Genomic DNA, 19,089 nt, shown 5'->3' with positions numbered 1-19,089 from the left:
TGCTGCCAGAGGTGAGCTTTATGTTTGTATGGGGTTTGCTGTAATTGTTGTTAATCTCTTGTCTTCTACTTCTTACTCAAGAAGGCTAGTTGCCATGGTCATTGGCAGCAACTCACTACTTTTTCTCTTTTCTTTTTCTTTTCCTTTTTTTGGGGTGGGGGTGGGGGTGTTGAGACAGTTTTTCTCTGTGTAATAGCCTTGGCTGTCTTGCAATTCTCCTTGTAGACCAGTCTGGCCTCAAACTCAAAGAGATCCTCCTGCCTCAGTCTCCCAACCACTGGGATTAAAGGCATGTGCCACCATGCCCAGCTACTTTCTCTATACTGTCCCACAAGAACAAAAGTGTCTTCAATTGTTCTTTGCAGAAGTCCTGACACTTTCCCTGATTATTGTTTACCAGGTCACATAATTGCCCTTGATGTAATCAATGTGACCACAAAATGTGAAGTATACTTACTGACTTAACCCACATCAAATACTGAAGCCTAAGACTGAGCCCTCAGAATTGTTAGGTTTCAAGAGGGAAGTCTGTCCTTAAAAGGTAAGCAGGTGCTACTGCTTGCTCTAAAGTGCTTAGCACAGCTTATTTATTCATTCCTATGTACGTTATTACTAAGCTCCTAGTAGAAGCCAAGCATTATACTGTCTTTGACATCAAAGAAGACACTCTTTATTCAAAACGACTAGAGTTGTATGGGGTAGTCAGATGCAAATCATTTATAAAATTTATTGCAATAATTTAGTGACTTGATTTCATTTTAAAATTGCATTTATTTATTTATTGCATATATGTGTGTGTTTAGGAACAGATGTGGAGCCAGAACATTACCTGTACTTGGGATTCTCCTGCCTCTGCTCGCCACATATCCTACTGGTATGGCCCACCATAGTCAGCCGAGGTTAACTTGCAAGAAGTGATTCTCTCCTTCCAATATGTGCAAGGTTGTTAGACTTGGTGGCAAATGCCTGAAACGGCTGAGTCATCTCTCCAGCTCAGAAATTGTGTGTGGAGGTTAGAGGACTACTTATTACCATGTGTGTTCCAGGGATCAAATTCAGGTCTTCTGAGGCTCTGTGGCAGGTGCCAGCCCTTAACATTTTTAGTTAAACAAACAAAGAAAAAAAATGCATTTACCTTGACAGTGTATAGTCTTTGTTTTGTTTTTTGTTTTTTTCGAGTCAGGGTTTCTCTGTGTAGCCTTGACTGTCCTGGAACTCACTCTGTAGACCAGGCTGGCCTCAAACTCAGAAATCTGCCTGCCTCTGCCTCCCAAGTGCTGGGATTAAAGGCGTGCGCCACCACACCCAGTTGACCGTGTATATATAGTCATCAGTTTAGACTGATGATTTTGTTTTGTTTAAGTAGGAACTCAGCCTTTTATTACTATTGCCAAGTTTTATGTAGGCCCTTCTGGAGGTGTGCCACCTAGCCCTAATACTTGTATGTGCTTGGCTTATGGTTTTATTTCCAGGGAGTAGATAATAATGGCCATAGACTTTGGAAGTCACATGTTTTAGTGTTAAAAGATTTTTCTTACAAATAAGAATTATGCTCTATTCATGATCTCTGATGAAGTTGATTTCCTCCCCCAAAAAATTAGAAACAAAGTACTAATAGGTTCACATTTCAAATGCTGTATTTTTCTTGCTGTTGAATCTGAAGTTGTTTGAGATGAAACTAAACTTTTCTTTTTTTTTTTTTTTTTTTTTACTTTTCCTTAATATCTTTTTTTTTTTTTTTTTGTCCTTCTGTGGTTGCAGATCTTTTTTTTTTTTTTTAATATTTTTATTACATATTTTCCTCAATTACGTTTCCAATGCTATCCCAAAAGTCCCCCATAGCGCCCCCCCACTTCCCTATCCACCCATTCCCATTCTTTTGGCCCTGGCATTCCCCTATATTGGGGCATATAAAGTTTGCAAGTCCAATGGGCCTCTCTTTCCATTGATGGCTGACTAGGCCATCTTTCCATACATATGCAGCTAGAGACAAGAGCTCCGGGGTTCTAGTTAGTACATCATGTTGTTCCAACAATAGGGTTGCAGATCCCTTTAGCTCCTTGGGTACTTACTCTAGCTTCTCCATTGGGAGCCCTGTGATACATCCAATAGCTGACTGTGAACATCCACTCCTGTGTTTGCTAGGCCCCAGCAACGTCTCACAAGAGACAGCTATATTTGGGTCCTTTCAGCAAAATCTTGCTAGTGTATGCAATGGTGTCAGCGTTTAGAAGTTGATTATGGGATGGATCCCTGGGTACGGCAGTCTCTAAATGGTCCATCCTTTCATCACCGCTACGAACTTTGTCTCTGTAACTCCTTCCCTGGGTGTTTTGTTCCCAATTCTGAGAAGGTGCACAGTGTCCACACTTTGGTCTTCATTCTTCTTGAGTTTCATGCGTTTAGCAAATTGTATCTTAAATCTTGGGTATCCTAAGTTTTGGGCTAATATCCACTTATCAGTGAATACATATTGTGTGAGTTCTTTTGTGATTGTGTTACTTCACTCAAGATGATGCCCTCCAGGTCCATCCATTTGGCTAGGAATTTCATAAATTCATTCTTTTTAATAGCTGAGTAGTACTCCATTGTGTAAATGTACCATAATTTCTGTATCCATTCCTCTGTTGAGGGACATCTGGGTTCTTTCCAGCTTCTGGCTATTATAAATAGGGCTGCTATGAACATAGTGGAACATGTGTCCTTTTTACCGGTTGGGACATCTTCTGGATATATGCCCAGGAGAGGTATTGCTGGATCCTCCGGTAGTACTATGTCCAATTTTCTGAGGAACCGCCAGACTGATTTCCAGAGTGGTTGTACAAGCTTGCAATCCCACCAACAATGGAGGAGTGTTCCTCTTTCTCCACATCCTCGCCAGCATCTGCTGTCACCTGAATTTTTGATCTTAGCCATTCTGACTGGTGTGAGGTGGAATCTCAGGGTTGTTTTGATTTGCATTTCCCTGATGATTAAGGATGTTGAACATTTTTTCAGGTGTTTCTCTGCCATTCGGTATTCCTCAGGCGAGAATTCTTTGTTCAGTTCTGAGCCCCATTTTTTAATGGGGTTATTTGACTTTCTGGAGTCCACCTTCTTGAGTTCTTTATATATATTGGATTTTAGTCCCTTATCTGATTTAGGATAGGTGAAGATCCTTTCCCAATCTGTTGGTGGTTTTTTTGTCTTATTGATGGTGTCTTTAGCCTTGCAGAAGCTTTGTAGTTTCATGAGGTCCCACTTGTCAATTCTCGATCTTACAGCACAAGCCATTACTGTTCTATTCAGGAATTTTTCCCCTGTGCCCATATCTTCAAGGCTTTTCCCCACTTTCTCCTCTATAAGTTTCAGTGTCTCTGGTTTTATGTGAAGTTCCTTGATCCACTTAGACTTGACCTTAGTACAAGGAGATAGGAATGGATCGATTCGCATTCTTCTACATGTTAACAACCAGTTGTGCCAGCACCATTTGTTGAAAATGCTGTCTTTCTTCCACTGGATGTTTTTAGCTCCCTTGTCGAAGATCAAGTAACCATAGGTGTGTGGGTTCATTTCTGGGTCTTCAATTCTATTCCATTGGTCTATTTGTCTGTCACTATACCAGTACCATGCAGTTTTTATCACAATTGCTCTGTAGTAGAGCTTTAGGTCCGGCATGGTGATTCCACCAGAGGTTCTTTTATCCTTGAGAAGAGTTTTTGCTATCCTAGGTTTTTTGTTATTCCAGATGAATTTGCAGATTGCACTTTCTAATTCGTTGAAGAATTGAGTTGGAATTTTGATGGGGATTGCATTGAATCTGTAGATTGCTTTTGGCAAGATAGCCATTTTTACAATGTTGATCCTGCCAATCCATGAGCATGGGAGATCTTTCCATCTTCTGAGATCTTCTAGAATTTCTTTCTTCAGAGACTTGAAGTTTTTATTATACAGATCTTTCACTTCCTTAGTTAGAGTCACGCCAAGATATTTTATATTATTTGTGACTATTGAGAAGGGTGTTGTTTCCCTAATTTCTTTCTCAGCCTGTTTATTCTTTGTGTAGAGAAAGGCCATTGATTTGTTTGAGTTAATTTTATATCCAGCTACTTCACCGAAGCTGTTTATCAGGCTTAGGAGTTCTCTGGTGGAATTTTTAGGGTCACTTATATATACTATCATATCATCTGCAAAGAGTGATATTTTGACTTCATCTTTTCCAATTTGTATCCCTTTGATCTCCTTTTGTTGTCGAATTGCTCTGGCTAGGACTTCAAGTACAATGTTGAATAGGTATGGAGAAAGTGGACAGCCTTGTCTAGTCCCTGATTTTAGAGGGATTGCTTCAAGCTTCTCACCATTTACTTTGATGTTGGCTACTGGTTTGCTGTAGATTGCTTTTATCATGTTTAGGTATGGGCCTTGAATTCCTGATCTTTTCAAGACTTTTATCATGAATGGGTGTTGGATCTTGTCAAATGCTTTTTCCGCATCTAACGAGATGACCATGTGGTTTTTGTCTTTGAGTTTGTTTATATACTGGATTACGTTGATGGATTTCCGTATATTGAACCATCCCTGCATCCCTGGGATGAAACCTACTTGGTCAGGATGGATGATTGTTTTGATGTGTTCTTGGATTCGGTTAGCAAGAACTTTATTGAGGATTTTTGCATCAATATTCATAAGGGATATTGGTCTGAAGTTTTCTATCTTTGTTGGGTCTTTTTGTGGTTTAGGTATCAGAGTAATTGTGGCTTCATAGAATGAGTTGGGTAGAGTACCTTCTGTTTCTATTTTGTGGAATAGTTTGTGAAGAACTGGGATTAGATCTTCTTTGAAGGTCTGATAGAACTCTGCACTAAACCCATCTGGTCCTGGGCTTTTTTTGGTTGGGAGACTATTAATGACTGCTTCTATTTCTTTGGGGGATATAGGGCTGTTTAGATCATTAACCTGATCTTGATTCAACTTTGGTACCTGGTATCTGTCTAGGAACTTCTCCATTTCATCCAGGTTCTCCAGTTTTGTTGAGTATAGCCTTTGGTAGAAGGATCTGATGGTGTTTTGGATGTCTTCAGGATCTGTTGTTATGTCTCCTTTTTCATTTCTGATTTTGTTAATTAGGATGCTTTCCCTGTGCCCTCTAGTGAGTCTGGCTAAGGGTTTATCTATCTTGTTGATTTTCTCAAAGAACCAGCTCCTTGATTGGTTGATTCTTTGAATAGTTTTTCTTGTTTCCACTTGGTTGATTTCACCCCTGAGTTTGATTATTTCCTGCCGTCTACTCCTCTTGGGTGAATTTGCTTCCTTTTGTTCTAGTGCTTTTAGGTGTGTTGTCAAGCTGCTAATGTGTGCTCTTTCTAGTTTCCTTTTGGAGGCACTCAGAGCTATGAGTTTTCCTCTTAGAAATGCTTTCATTGCGTCCCATAAGTTTGGGTATGTTGTGGCTTCATTTTCATTGAACTCTAAAAAGTCCTTAATTTCTTTCTTTATTCCTTCCTTGACCAAGGTATCATTGAGAAGAGTGTTGTTCAGTTTCCACGTGAAGGTTGGCTTTCTATTATTTATTTTGTTATTGAAGATCAGCCTTAGTCCATGGTGATCTGATAGGATGCATGGGACAATTTCAATGTTTTTGTATCTGTTGAGTCCTGTTTTGTGCCCAATTACGTGGTCAATTTTGGAGAGGGTACCATGAGGTGCTGAGAAGAAGGTGTATCCTTTTGTTTTAGGGTAAAATGTTCTGTAGATATCTGCCAGATCCATTTGATCCATAACTTCTGTTAGTTTCACTGTGTCCCTGTTTAGTTTCTGTTTCCATGATCTGTCCATTGGTGAAAGTGGTGTGTTGAAGTCTCCCACTATTATTGTATGAGGTGCAATGTGTGCTTTGAGATTTACTAAAGTTTCTTTAATGAATGAGGCTGCCTTTGTATTTGGAGCATAGATATTCAGGATTGATAGTTCCTCTTGGAGGATTTTACCTTTGATGAGTATGAAGTGCCCCTCCCTGTCTTTTTTGATGACTTTGGGTTGGAAGTCAATCTTATCTGATATTAGAATGGCTACTCCAGCTTGTTTCTTCAGACCATTTGCTTGGAAAATTGTTTTCCAGCCTTTCATTCTGAGGTAGTGTCTATCTTTTTCTCTGAGATGAGTTTCTTGTAAGCAGCAAAATGTTGGGTCTTGTTTGTGTAGCCAGTTTGTTAGTCTATGTCTTTTTATCGGGGAGTTGAGTCCATTGATATTAAGAGATATTAAGGAAAAGTAATTGTTGTTTCCTGTTATTTTTGTTGTTAAAGTTGGCATTCTGTTCTTGTGGCTGTCTTCTTTTAGGTTTGTTGAGGGATTACCTTCTTGTTGTTTCTAGGGCGTGGTTCCTGTCCTTGTATTGGTTTTTTTCTGTTATTATCCTTTGAAGGGCTGGATTCGTGGAGAGATAATGTGTGAATTTGGCTTTGTCGTGGAATACTTTGGTTTCTCCATCTATGTTAATTGAGAGTTTGGCTGGGTATAGTAGCTTGGGCTGGAATTTGTGTTCTTTTAGTGTCTGTATAACATCTGTCCAGGATCTTCTAGCTTTCATAGTCTCTGGTGAAAAATCTGGTGTAATTCTGATAGGCTTGCCTTTATATGTTACTTGGCCTTTTTCTCTTACTGCTTTTAGTATTCTATCTTTATTTAGTGCATTTGTTGTTCTGATTATTATGTGTCGGGAGGTATTTCTTTTCTGGTCCAGCCTATTTGGAGTTCTGTAGGCTTCTTGTATGTTCATGGGCATCTCTTTCTTTAGATTTGGGAAGTTTTCTTCTATAATTTTGTTGAAGATGTTTGCTGGTCCTTTGAGTTGAAAATCTTCATTCTCATCCACTCCTATTATCCGTAGGTTTGGTCTTCTCATTGTGTCCTGTATTTCCTGGATGTTTTGAGTTAGGATCTTTTTGCATTTTCCATTTTCCTTGATTGTTGTGCCCATGTTCTCTATGGAATCTTCTGCACCTGAGATTCTCTCTTCCATCTCTTGTATTCTGTTGCTGATGCTTGCATCTATGGTTCCAGATTTCTTTCCTAGGGTTTCTATCTCCAGTGTTGCCTCATTTTGGGTTTTCTTTATTGTGTCTACTTCCCTTTTTAGGTCTAGTATGGTTTTGTTCATTTCCATCATCTGATTGGATGTGTTTTCCTGTTTCTCTTTAAGGACTTCTACCAGTTTGGTTGTGTTTTCCTGTTTTTCTTTAAGGACTTGTAACTCTTTAGCCATGTTCTCCTGTAGTTCTTTAAAGTCCTTCTTGATGTCCTCTACCATCATCATGAGATATGCTTTTAAATCCAGGTCTAGTTTTTCAGGTGTGTTGGGGTGCCCTGGACTGGGCGAAGTGGGAGTGCTGGGTCCTGATGATGGTGAGTGGTCTTGGTTTCTGTTAGTAAGATTCTTACCTTTACCTCTCACCATCTGGTAATCTCTGGAGTTGTTATAGTTGTCTCTGTTCAGAGGTTGTTCTTCTGGGGATTCTGAGTATCCTCTGTCAGCAGACCTGTACAGACTAAGTTCGGCGGAGTCCCGGAGCCAAGATGGCGCTCCCTGCAGGGCAGGTCACTGTTCTCCGGCTGGGAGGGTGTCGGATGTCTGCGGCCCCAAAAGGGTGCTGCCTCAGCGGTTCTGTGGCTCCCGCCTGTCCCAGAAGCTGTCTGCCTCTGTGGTCCTCACTCTGACCTGTACAGACTAAGTTCGGCGGAGTCCCGGAGCCAAGATGGCGCTCCCTGCAGGGCAGGTCACTGTCCTCCGACTGGGAGGGTGCCGGATGTCTGCGGCCCCTAAAGGGTGCTGCCTCAGCAGCTCTGTGGCTCCCGCCTGTCCCAGAAGCCGTCTGCCCCCGTGTTCCCCACTCTGACCTGTAGAGACTAAGCTCGGCGGAGTCCCGGAGCCAAGATGGCGTTCCCTGCAGGGCAGGTCACTGTCCTCCGACTGGGAGGGTGCCGGATGTCTGCGGCCCCAAAAGGGTGCTGCCTCAGCGGCTCTGTGGCTCCCGCCTGTCCCAGAAGCTGTCTGCCTCTGTGGTCCTCACTCTAACCTGTAGACCAAGTTCGGCGGAGTCCCGGAGCCAAGATGGCACTCTCTGCAGGGCAGGTCTCTGTCCTCCGGCTGGGAGGGTGCCGGAAGTCTGCGGCCCCAAAAGGGTGCTGCCTCAGCGGCTCTGTGGCTCCCGCCTGTCCCAGAAGCCGTCTGCCCCCGTGTTCCCCACTCTGACCTGTAGAGACTAAGCTCGGCGGAGTCCCGGAGCCAAGATGGCGCTCCCTGCAGGGCAGGTCACTGTCCTCCGACTGGGAGGGTGCCGGATGTCTGCGGCCCCAAAAGGGTGCTGCCTCAGCGGCTCTGTGGCTCCCGCCTGTCCCAGAAGCTGTCTGCCTCTGTGGTCCTCACTCTAACCTGTAGACTAAGTTCGGCGGAGTCCCGGAGCCAAGATGGCGCTCTCTGCAGGGCAGGTCTCTGTCCTCCGGCTCGAAACTAAACTTTTCTATGAAAATAAAGTGTGGTTAATGATGTTAAGATCTTACTGATAGTGGGGCATTGTGGCACATATCTGGAATCCCATTCAGGAGAGTGAGAAAGAAAAAATCAAAAGTTTGAGACTAGAACAGGCACTACAGAGAGACCCTGTCTCATGACTAAGTAACAAACTTGCTTACATTTTTGCCATGGACTAGCAGAGACTCTCTTAGTGAACATGTAAAGATCCTAGAACCAAGTTTTTCAGTGTCAGCCATTTCAACATGGAGCTGCTCCTCCCTATCACTGAGGTCCTCACTCCTCTGCTCTGACCTGACCACTCCAGTGTGTAACACTGTTGGTAATGGCTTCTCCTTAGTAGATGCTCAGCTGCCTTTTAATAGATTGTCTTAAGTCATTTGCTTGGAATTGAAAATTGTACCAATATACTAAGTTTTTATGGCTTGTATTAAATGAAAATTGTTAGATTATTTAATCTGTTTATTGGTTAAAAATTAAATGTTAGTCTCCTATCTTATAATTTTTTACTATATTTTATGTTTTTTTTTTTTTTGTTTGTTTGTTTTTTCAAGACAGGGTTTCTCTGTGTAGCCCTGGCTGTCCTGGAACTCACTCTGTAGACCAGGCTGGCTTCGAACTCAGAAATCCGCCTGCCTCTGCCTCCTGAGTGCCAGGATTAAAGTTGCGCGCCACCACGCCTGGCTGAAAAGACTAATAATGTTCCTGGTTTGTTGTTACAGTTGTTATTGACTGAATTAGTGAATGTGCCCAGGGCACTGGCTTAGTGGATAAAGTGCTTACTCTGCGATGACCCATGTTTGGGTTCCCTAGTACCCACAAAAAGCTGGGCATGACAGTACATTTCTATAACTGAGGCACTGATAGGACAAAACAAGAAGATTAAGAGACTCGCTGGCCAACCAGTCTAACCAGTCAGTGATCTCCAGGTTCCAGCTCAGAAAATAAGGTGGGAGGCTATGGAGGAAGACAGCTGATACTGACCTATGGATGTGTGATAACCACACCTATGGACTTGCTCTCCTTCCCACCCCTTCTGTTACACAGACACAACTAGTACACAAATTAACTATGATTGTGGTATTGTGTTTTGTTTAGGAACAGATGTTGTCATCGTGAAAAACGGAAGAAGAATCTGTGGCACTGGAGGTTGTTTAGCCAGTGCACCCTTACATCAGAACAAAAGCTACTTTGAGTTCAAAATCCAGTCTACTGGTTAGTATAATTGTACTTAACTATTAGATGTCAGTTATTTTGAATATTAGCAATAATTTTGAATATGAAAAAAATTTTAGGAGCTGGTTAAGAAAACTCTGTATACAGGTCCCAGTCTTCTACTGTTGTGATCCAAGTTAAATCAAGCAGTTTGCTAAATTAGGTTTCATTTTCTCTTCTATGGAATAGGAATTTTAGGTGCTGCACTGTCTGCAGTAAGAATTTCATGTATGACAGTGTTTTAAGACAGGACACTAGCATCATTTAAGGTTCTAGAGCCACCCTGTATGTTAGCCTGTAAAGCATGTTGACTCTTGCTATATTTCATGTTAGGATAAAGAGTAATCTTTGATTTGAGCTTTCCCCTTAACTCTTTTTGAAAAAAAATTTAAAATATTTATTTATTTATTTATTTATTTATTTTACATATATTAGTACACTGTAGCTGTCTTCGGACACACCAGAAAAGTACATCGGATCATATTACAGATGGTTGTGAGCCACCATGTGGTTGCTGGGAATTGAACTCAGGATCTCTGGAAGAACAGTCAGTGCTCTTAACCTCTGAGCCAACTCTTCAGCTCTTCCCCTTAACTCTTTTACCAAGATACCCTGGTTTGTTTTCTGAAGCAGTCATCAGATAGAGAATCCTGGAAGAAATCTGAGGTGTGTACCTATGCTAGTGGCTGTAACAAAGTAATGTCAGTACTTGGGAGTCAGAGAGCGGCAGATCTCTGTAGTTTAAGACCACCTGACCTGCCTACTGAGTTCTATATACACACAGTGAGCCATACACAATGAGATGGTGAGTGGTTCTGTGGATTCTCAGCCATAGCAAGGCATGAAATCTTGGGAGGACACTGGTATTGCAAAGTTCCCCACGTCACAAGAGCCAGGAAATAGAGAGTAATGACACAGAAGAGCCTGGGGACAAGATATACTTTGCAAAGGCGTGCTCCCAGTAACTTCCTTTCTCCCAAACAAGCCCCAATTCCTATTTTTATACCACCTTCTAATAATGCCATCATGCTATGACTACACCAGGGACTAACCCCTGATGAAAACAGAACCCTCATGGTGCAGTCATTCTATGTGATTAAATCCATCAGCAGGGATCCATCCACATGGTCCTTTGGAAGGACACTTCACATCCAAACTATAAGACTTTTCTTTTGCAATTTTAGGGAGTTTCTTGAATTACATAGCAAATCTGTATGACTATTAGGACCAAAACTTGTAGCAGTATTATATATGGTCAGATATGTGGGGTTTGGTTTTTTTTAATATAAGTCATATTATAAAGAGACCTTTGGTGAACCGTCATCAATGATGTAACTATAAAAAGACTATAGTAAAGAGAATCCCATTCTTTGGACAATACAATACTTCTGGAGCTGGTTCCCTATAGTAGTTTATACTGGTTTTCTTAGATGAATGACATAATCCAAGTCTATCCACTGTGTTGTTGTAAGTTACTTCACTGGCTGTAGACTGTCCCAATTAGTGTTGTCTCCCCAATATACTTGCTTCTTTAAAAAAGCAAAAATTTGAGCCTTAAAGCTAATAAAGAATGAGCTATGGATTTTTCTGTGAGGGACACTGTTTACAGTGCCATCCCTAGGACAGATGAGATGTTGGAGTGTTAATTCTGTATTGGAAGTTAGAGGTAGTTGTACACAGTTCTTTAGGAGTAAGGAGACTGCAGAACCCTATCTGGAAATGTTATGAAGTTAGGATTGTCACCTTCGATCATTCTCAGAGTTTTCTCTTGGGGAGGCAAACTATAAGGTCAAAATATTTCAGATATCAAGATGGTCAAGTCCAAACGTGCATACAACTTTCTGATGGAATCAGTCAGTTCTGAAAAAAGTATTAGCATTATGGAAATTCAAACCTTCTTCCGTGTATATTTCATGTGTATTTCTTCTGATTTTAATAAAAACTGGAAAGGTAGCAACTTGAGGAAAGGTCTAAGACTCTGGATATTTTATTTGTCTGGGCAAGAGAATGCCTGCTTCTAGAGATATAATGTGGTGAGAGCACTTACCAGGCATGTGAGAGGTGCTGGATTTAAATCCCCAGCACTAAGAAAATTATTTTAAATCTTATTCATGTTCAGCCTTTGAATTACTGCTCATAAGATATTATTACTTGATACTCATTGTAAGTATAATAGAGCTGAGACTAGGTAGATAGATAGACAGATAGATAGATAGATAGATAGATAGATAGATAGATAGATAGATAGATAGACAGATAGATAGACAGATAGATAGATAGATAGATAGGTAGATGCGTTTTGCTGTGAATCAAGCCCAAGGTCAAGACTACCACCAGGCTGTACTCACATACCTAGCCCTATAGTGCTAAAAAAAAAAAAAAAAACCAAAATCAAACCAAAGAAACTTTAAGAGAAAATAGTAATGGTAATAGCTAGTGGCTTTTGAATACTAGTGTGTGCTTTACTCATTCATTTAAAAACATTCTAAACCTATTCTGAGTCCTAAGTGCTATGTTTTGGCAGTCTCCTATCTTTTCCTTTTTTTGTGTCTTAGTTATTGTTCTATTGCTGTGAAGAGACACTTTAAAAGTAGGTATTTAATTGGGGGCTTTCTTACAGTTTCAGAGCATGATCATCATGGAGGGGAGCATGGTTGGTGGCAGGCAGGCAGGCAGGGAGGCATGGTGCTGGAGCAGTACCTGAAAGCTTACATCTTATTCACAGGAAGGAGGTAAAGAGGAGAGAGGGAGAGGGGGAGAGAGGTAGAGATCAGTGTGGGCTTTTGAAACCTCAAAGCACACTCTTAGTGACATACTTCCTCCAACAAGGTCACAGGCCAGTTTTCCTAATCCTAAACAGTCCACCAATTGCAGACCAAGCATTCAAATGCATCAGCCTGTTGGGGCCAATCTCATTCAAACCACCATACCTTATAAGTACTATTAGACACAACACGTGAGGAAACAGAGAAGTTAAGTACTTTGTCCAAGATAATAAAACTGTGATTATTTAAACCCCAGAAATGCAACTCTTACCTCCCAGTTTATTTATGGAAAACGTTGTATACTTTGCAGCTTACTTCAAAAACTTTGTTATTATTGTATGTATATAAGATTCTGGTGAGGGTGTCAGCCTTATATACTTGGTGACTCTGTCCTCTTTCCACTTTGACTTGGGTTCTGAGGTTCAAACTCAGGTTTTCAGGGTTGTCACTTTTATCTGCTGAGCCATCTGACTGGCCCTGCAACCTACTTTTGAAAAAGTTGATTTTAGGGGCTGGAGAGATGGCTCTGTGGCTAAGAGCACTAGCTGTTCTTCCAGAGGTCCTGAGTTCAATTCCCAGCAACCACCTGGTGGCTCACAACCATCTGTAACAGAATCTGATTCCCTCTTGCGGTGTGTCTGAAAACAGAGCACTTGTACATTAAATAAATCTTTAAAAAAAGAAAAGAAAGTTGGTTTTAAAAACAAAAGCAAGCAACAATGGTATATACCTTTAATCCCAGCACTGAGGAGACCCAAGCAGGCAGATCTCTGAATTCAAGGCCAACCTGGTCTCTATTTATATACAGTGAGTTCCAAGTCTAAGCTTGCCAGAGACATGACTGGAAAGCAAGGAAGGAAGGGAGGAAGAAAGGAAGGAAGGGAGGGAGGGAGGGAGGGAGGGAGGAAGGAAGGAAGGAAGGAAAAAGAAAAACAGTTGATATTCTCTTTTAAAATAAATCTTTTATATTTGTGTTCTTTAGATTTATGATGTATTTAAACTGTTGTATTTTCAGGAATCTGGGGTATAGGTGTTGCAACTCAGAAAGTTAACTTGAACCAGATTCCTCTTGGCCGAGACATGCATAGCCTGGTGATGAGAAATGACGGAGCCTTGTACCACAACAACGAAGAGAAAAACAGGCTGCCAGCAAACAGCCTTCCTCAGGAGGGAGATGTAGTGGTGAGTCTCCTGGGAGAGTTGCTTGAACTGTTGTGAGTAGACATGGTTTGCATGGCAGGTTGTGACGTTTATTCCAAAGCCCTGGGATAGGCTCTAGTGAGGTGGTCCCATTTCCAGAGAGAATGCCTGCTGACTATTGCTGCCTCACTGCACTGCTCTGTCCTTGTGGAATTTCTTGCAGACCAGGACATAAGCATGACTGACCTTGTGCAAGACCATTTTTAGGTTGACTGCTAAACAATATACTACTGTCACAGAGAAACTTTCTGGTCCTATTAGAGGATAGTAGGTATTTTTGAGGCCAGAGATCTCTCAAAATATTTCACATCTATTTTTTTTAAAGATTTATTTATTTTATTTTATTATATGTGAGTACACTGTAGCTGTCTTCAGACACACCAGAAGAGGGTGTCAGATCTTGTTACAGATGGTTGTGAGCCACCATGTGGTGGCTGGGATTTGAACTCAGGACCTTCGGAAGAGCAGCCGGTGCTCTCAACCACTGAGCCATCTCACCAGCCCAATTTCACATCTATTAATGTTAGGGACATTTTATAAATTATAGCATTCTATTGCAAGTGTTGATCTTTGTTAAATCCAATCTTATTAACTGCCTCTACTTTCAGAACCCTTCAAAGAATTGGGCTCAAAATTTCCCCGGGGTTAGAACAGAACATGGTGACACATGCTTTTAATCCCAGCACTGAGGAGGCCAAGGCAGGGGCATCTCTATGAGTTTAAGGGTAGCCTAGTCTGTATAGTGAATTCCAGACCAATCAGGTGCACAGTGGGACCTTGTCCAAAAAAGAATTTTTTTGTTTTGTTTTGTTTTGTTTTGTTTTGTTGTTTTTCAAGACAGGGTTTCTCTGTGTAGACCAGGCTGGCCTTGAACTCAGAAATCCACCTGCCTCTGCCTCCCAAGTGCTGGGATTAAAGGCATGTGCCACCACTGCCCAGCTTGTTTTGTCAACTTGACACAAGCTTGGGTCATTTAGGAAGAGGAAACCTCAATTGTGAAAACATTTCTGTCAGATCAGTCTGTAGACTAGTCTGTGGGACACTTTCTTGATTAGTAATTGGTATGTAAGGGTCCAAGCCACTGTGGATTGAGGTACCCCAACACAAGTGGTCCTGGGTCATATAAAATAACACGCTGAGTGAGTGCTGGAGAACAGGTTAGTTAGCAGCACTTCTTATGCCTCTGCTTCAGTTCCTACCTCCAGGTTCCTGCCCTGAATTCCTGCCCTGGCTTCCCTTTATAAACTATAAGATGAAATAAACCCTTTCCTCCCTCCTCAAGTTGCTTTTGGTCGTGCTGTTTATCAGAGCAATAAAAAGCAAACTAAGATACTTGATTTTTTTCTATTAGGTCATTTCCAGATATCCATAATATGGTGCACCCTTATATAAATAATTTCTTGGACAGGGTCTCACTTTGCAGCCCTAACGTCAGGGCCTGAAGTTCACTGTGTAGAACAGGCTAACCTAGAAACCACAAAGGTACACTTGCCTCTGCCTTCTGAGTCCTGGCATCAAAAGTGTGGCACTGTGCCCAGCTAACTGATTACTTCTTAAAAGAGAATTTGCTGTCATGTTGAGACTGTCAACCTATTTATAATAAAAGATGAATTGAAACATGTTTCCTTCATTGTAATACTGACCTTATACATATTTTCTCATTCATTGAGATGACTTGATACCACAAGTTGACAAATCTAATAGCGCCACTTTAATTTGTCAACATTATTAAGTTAGACTTTAAGTTTTTATGCCCATTCTGATAGTTTTAAAAAAAATAAAAGACCTAAAATGTTACGTATAAGCAGAATTAAGAAAGCTGGCCATCTCATCTTTCTGCTCTGAACATTTGTAGATAATCATTTCAAAGCTGGCAGCAGCGGCAGCAGGAGGAGCTGACTATAAGACAGGAAACTATCCTTGTATTTTATGGTGTGGCTGCTGCGGACTCAAGGTTTTTACATCATGTAAGAGGCAGGCTAGGTTGGAACACTACTTGATCTGAACTTGACTGGAGGAGGTGGGGATTCTTACACCCTTCCAAAACTATTTTAGTTCTGTTATCCTGGTAGATGCTTCATTTATAACTTATCTTCCAGTGGATTATGGTGCCACTGGTGGTGAAGGGAGCCTGGACTCAGTCCCATAAAGAGAGTCACATACGTTCTTTTTTATGTAATTTTGTTTTGATTAAAAAAAACCCGAAAACAGACCTCTTTACAAAAAATGTAACAAGTGCATTTTTTTAGTGCCTTTAAACTAAAATGAAACAGAAGCCATCACTAAGTCATTGTTTAGGCTAGCATTGATATTTCACACCTGTAATCATAGCACTGGAGAGGCAGAAATAAGGATCACCTGATATTCAAGGCCAGCCTGAGCTCTATATACTGAGTTCCAGCCCAGCCAGAGCTATTGGGTGAGACTATGCCTCATATCAGTCATTCAGGGTTTGTTTGTTTATTGAGAGAGGGCCTTGTGTAGCCCAGGCTGGCCACAGACTGGATGGCCTTTAGCTTCTGGGGTCCTGCCTTTCCCCAAGTTCTAGACTTACAGGCTTACTACCACATCTAGTTTCAGTGTGCTGGGAATCAAACTTGGAGCTTTGGGCATGCTGGAAAGCACTCTGCCAACTGAGCTACATTCCCAGCCCCCAATCCATCGGTTAACTCTAGCTTTGCTAAAACTTGAGAAATCCTTTATAGCCTTTATAGCCCTTACACATGGACTCTCCCGAACCTTTGCTGAGAAGGGGAGTTGAGGCTAAGTGATGCTTATGAAGTTGTTCTAGAAAGCATCTGAGTCGGTCCATTGTTAGAGTTGACCCACATCCAGGGAGACCCATAGAAGCAGTCTGCTGCTTGTTGGTTTCTTTTGTTGTTGTTTGTTGGTGGTTAATCATTTGGAAGAGCTCTCTGGCTTCTATTTATTCTTTCTTTTTAAAAATGACTTATTATTGTGCTGTGTCTCACATATACTAGGCTGCCTCCCCCAGCCCATTGTGTTTCTAGTCTTCTTTATTCAAGAGAAAGACCTGGTTTTCCACTAGTTGGTAACAGTAGGTCTGAAATGCTTGGAACTAGGGAAGTTTCTAACGTCAGGGTTTTGTTTGATGTTGGAGTCTTAACGTATATATTTTATATATAGGTGGATTCCATGCTTACTCTTCCGTGGGTCCCATTGAATCAAGAAATCTAGTAGTCAGAAGGGTGGGCATGGAATCCACCTATATACACAGCTGGGAGACAGTTTGTACTATAATATTATGTTTGTGGGTAGTTTTCTTGCCTGTATATGCACATGTACATGCCTGGTAGAGGCCAGAAGAAGGCTTCAGATCCCCTGGTTCTGGAGTTAGAGCTGCGATGTGGGAGCAAGGAACCAAACCCCGTGCTCTGCAAGAGCCACCAGGGTGACTGTGAGCATCTCTGCAGTGCAAGGTTTTTAGAACTTTATTTGCATTGTACTATGGGATACCTTGCATGTCACATGGAGCTGATGGCCGTCAGAGGGCACCTCATAGGGCTTCTCTCCTTCTACTATTTGGGTCCAGGATCAGATTCAGGCTTTGTGGCAAGCATATTTCACTTGCTGAGCCATTTTGCTGGCCCAGGTTTGCACAGTATTTTTAGTGTGTATTGACTGTGACCCATCATACACGATCAGCTTGGGCATTTCCCACGTGGGGTATAATAGTGTAGTCTAGTACTCAGAAAGTTTTAGGTTTTAGAGCATTTCTTAGTTTCAACCAGGGATTCCAACCTATCTGTACAAAAATGTACAAGCAAGTAGAATATGGCATGGTGAGTAAAAGTGTTCTGAAGTCACCCTGTGGTTTCAATCTCAGTTCTGCTACTTTCTAGCTCTGCAACCTTAGTTAGGTCACTTAACCTTTCTGTGCTTCAGCTGCTAAGTGAACATAACTGTCTTGTTAGCATTAAATGACAATGAAATGCCTGGAATAATGCATCACAGTGCGGGCTGTCTCGAGTGACCTTTAGCACTGTAATAATATGACTGATGCCATTTTCTAGCTATCATAGTGTATACAATACGTTTTTATTCTCTTTTTTTAATTTTAATTTTTTAGACCATTCTTTTTAACTGGGGACTCACCGTCATTCATACTAAATTGTAGATACTGACTGGTCTTACTTGAGATAAGGGTAAAAGAGAAATGTATGATTTCTTAGAACTGACTTGTCTACAGATAACTTTGTGGGTAAGAACACTTGTTATTCCAGAGTTCAGTTCCTGGCACCCATGTTGGATGGCTTACAACTGCCTGTAACTCTAGCCCCAGGAGATTCAACACACTTTTCTGGCCTCCTTGGATACCTGCCTGCATGTCTGCACATTCATAACCAGACACAAAAACAATTAAAAACATTTCTAAGTTAAAAAATTACTAAAGTATTTTTAAAATAATAAATAACATATATCAGTTCATCTCTTAATAACTTGACAAAGTTAGGCACCCCTAATGGGCAACAGTGTTTTCCCCATCAGATAAAAATCTAGAGAAAGACCAGTGTTTAAAAGAGTCTTCATGTGCTGGAGAGATGGTTCAGTGGTTAAGGGAACTGACTGCTCTCCCAGAGGTCCTGAGTTCAATTCCCAACAACCACATGGTGGCTCACAACCATCTGTAATGGGATCCGATGCTCTCTTGTGGTGTGTCCGAAGACAGCTACAGTGTACTCAAAAAACATAATAAATAAATCTTTAAAAGAGTCTTTATAACATATTTACTTTTACTATTTAAATAATAAAATCCAGGTTATCCAAATATAATACTATAATTTAAACTCTTATCTTTGCTTTACCTCTAATTGGAATTTTATATTGTTAATACCCCACAGCTCCAATAACCATTAGTAATGTTTTAGTTAAAGTGGACTGCCAGATTGTCAGCTCTAGTGAAAGTGGCCCCACACTTTGTTTCTGTGCGCATGCTTCTCAGTGCTATAGGTTATTGAGGGTTTTGTGCAACAGTTATATTTTTATCCTTAAAATTTTTTTCTTTCCTTCATAGGGTATAACATATGACCATGTAGAATTAAATGTATATTTGAATGGGAAAAACATGCATTGTCCAGCATCAGGTATACGAGGGACAGTGTATCCAGTTGTATATGGTAAGCTCAGCAGTTATTCTTCTGTTAATATGGTGTTAACTGTTGTTTGGCATTTATGTTAACTTTGTAGTTATCATTCAGAAGTCGGAACAAGTTGGTAATAAGGACATTTCATGCAGAATGTAGTCAGACTATTACATTATCTCTGCAGAATTAAGGATATTAATTCCCTACATATTACAAATGTTTTCTGAATATGTAGTAATTGTAACTAAACATCCATAACCATGTTCCATTTTATCATATTGTTTGCTTGTTTGTT

At 40.9% G+C, this 19,089-nt stretch overlaps 1 protein-coding gene across 2 annotated transcripts in view; it reads left to right on the top strand.

Moving 5' to 3' along the window:
- Spryd7 (SPRY domain containing 7) overlaps positions 1-19,089 on the top strand; it is a 34,163-nt gene that overhangs the window by 3,284 nt on the left and 11,790 nt on the right. Inside the window, exons 2-4 of one of the 2 annotated variants that reach the window (XM_021181847.3) lie at positions 9,608-9,724; positions 13,505-13,671; positions 18,725-18,827. In XM_021181847.3, coding sequence (XP_021037506.1) covers positions 9,608-9,724; positions 13,505-13,671; positions 18,725-18,827 — 387 coding nt within the window. The remainder of the gene's footprint in view (positions 1-9,607; positions 9,725-13,504; positions 13,672-18,724; positions 18,828-19,089) is intronic. The other variant, XM_021181848.3, reaches the window with a different exon arrangement.

Source organism: Mus caroli, unplaced genomic scaffold, assembly GCF_978045245.1.
Source record: "Mus caroli unplaced genomic scaffold, Mus_caroli_1 scaffold_12, whole genome shotgun sequence".
Lineage (NCBI taxonomy): Eukaryota > Metazoa > Chordata > Mammalia > Rodentia > Muridae > Mus > Mus caroli.
This window is presented reverse-complemented; position numbering and strand designations above follow the sequence as displayed.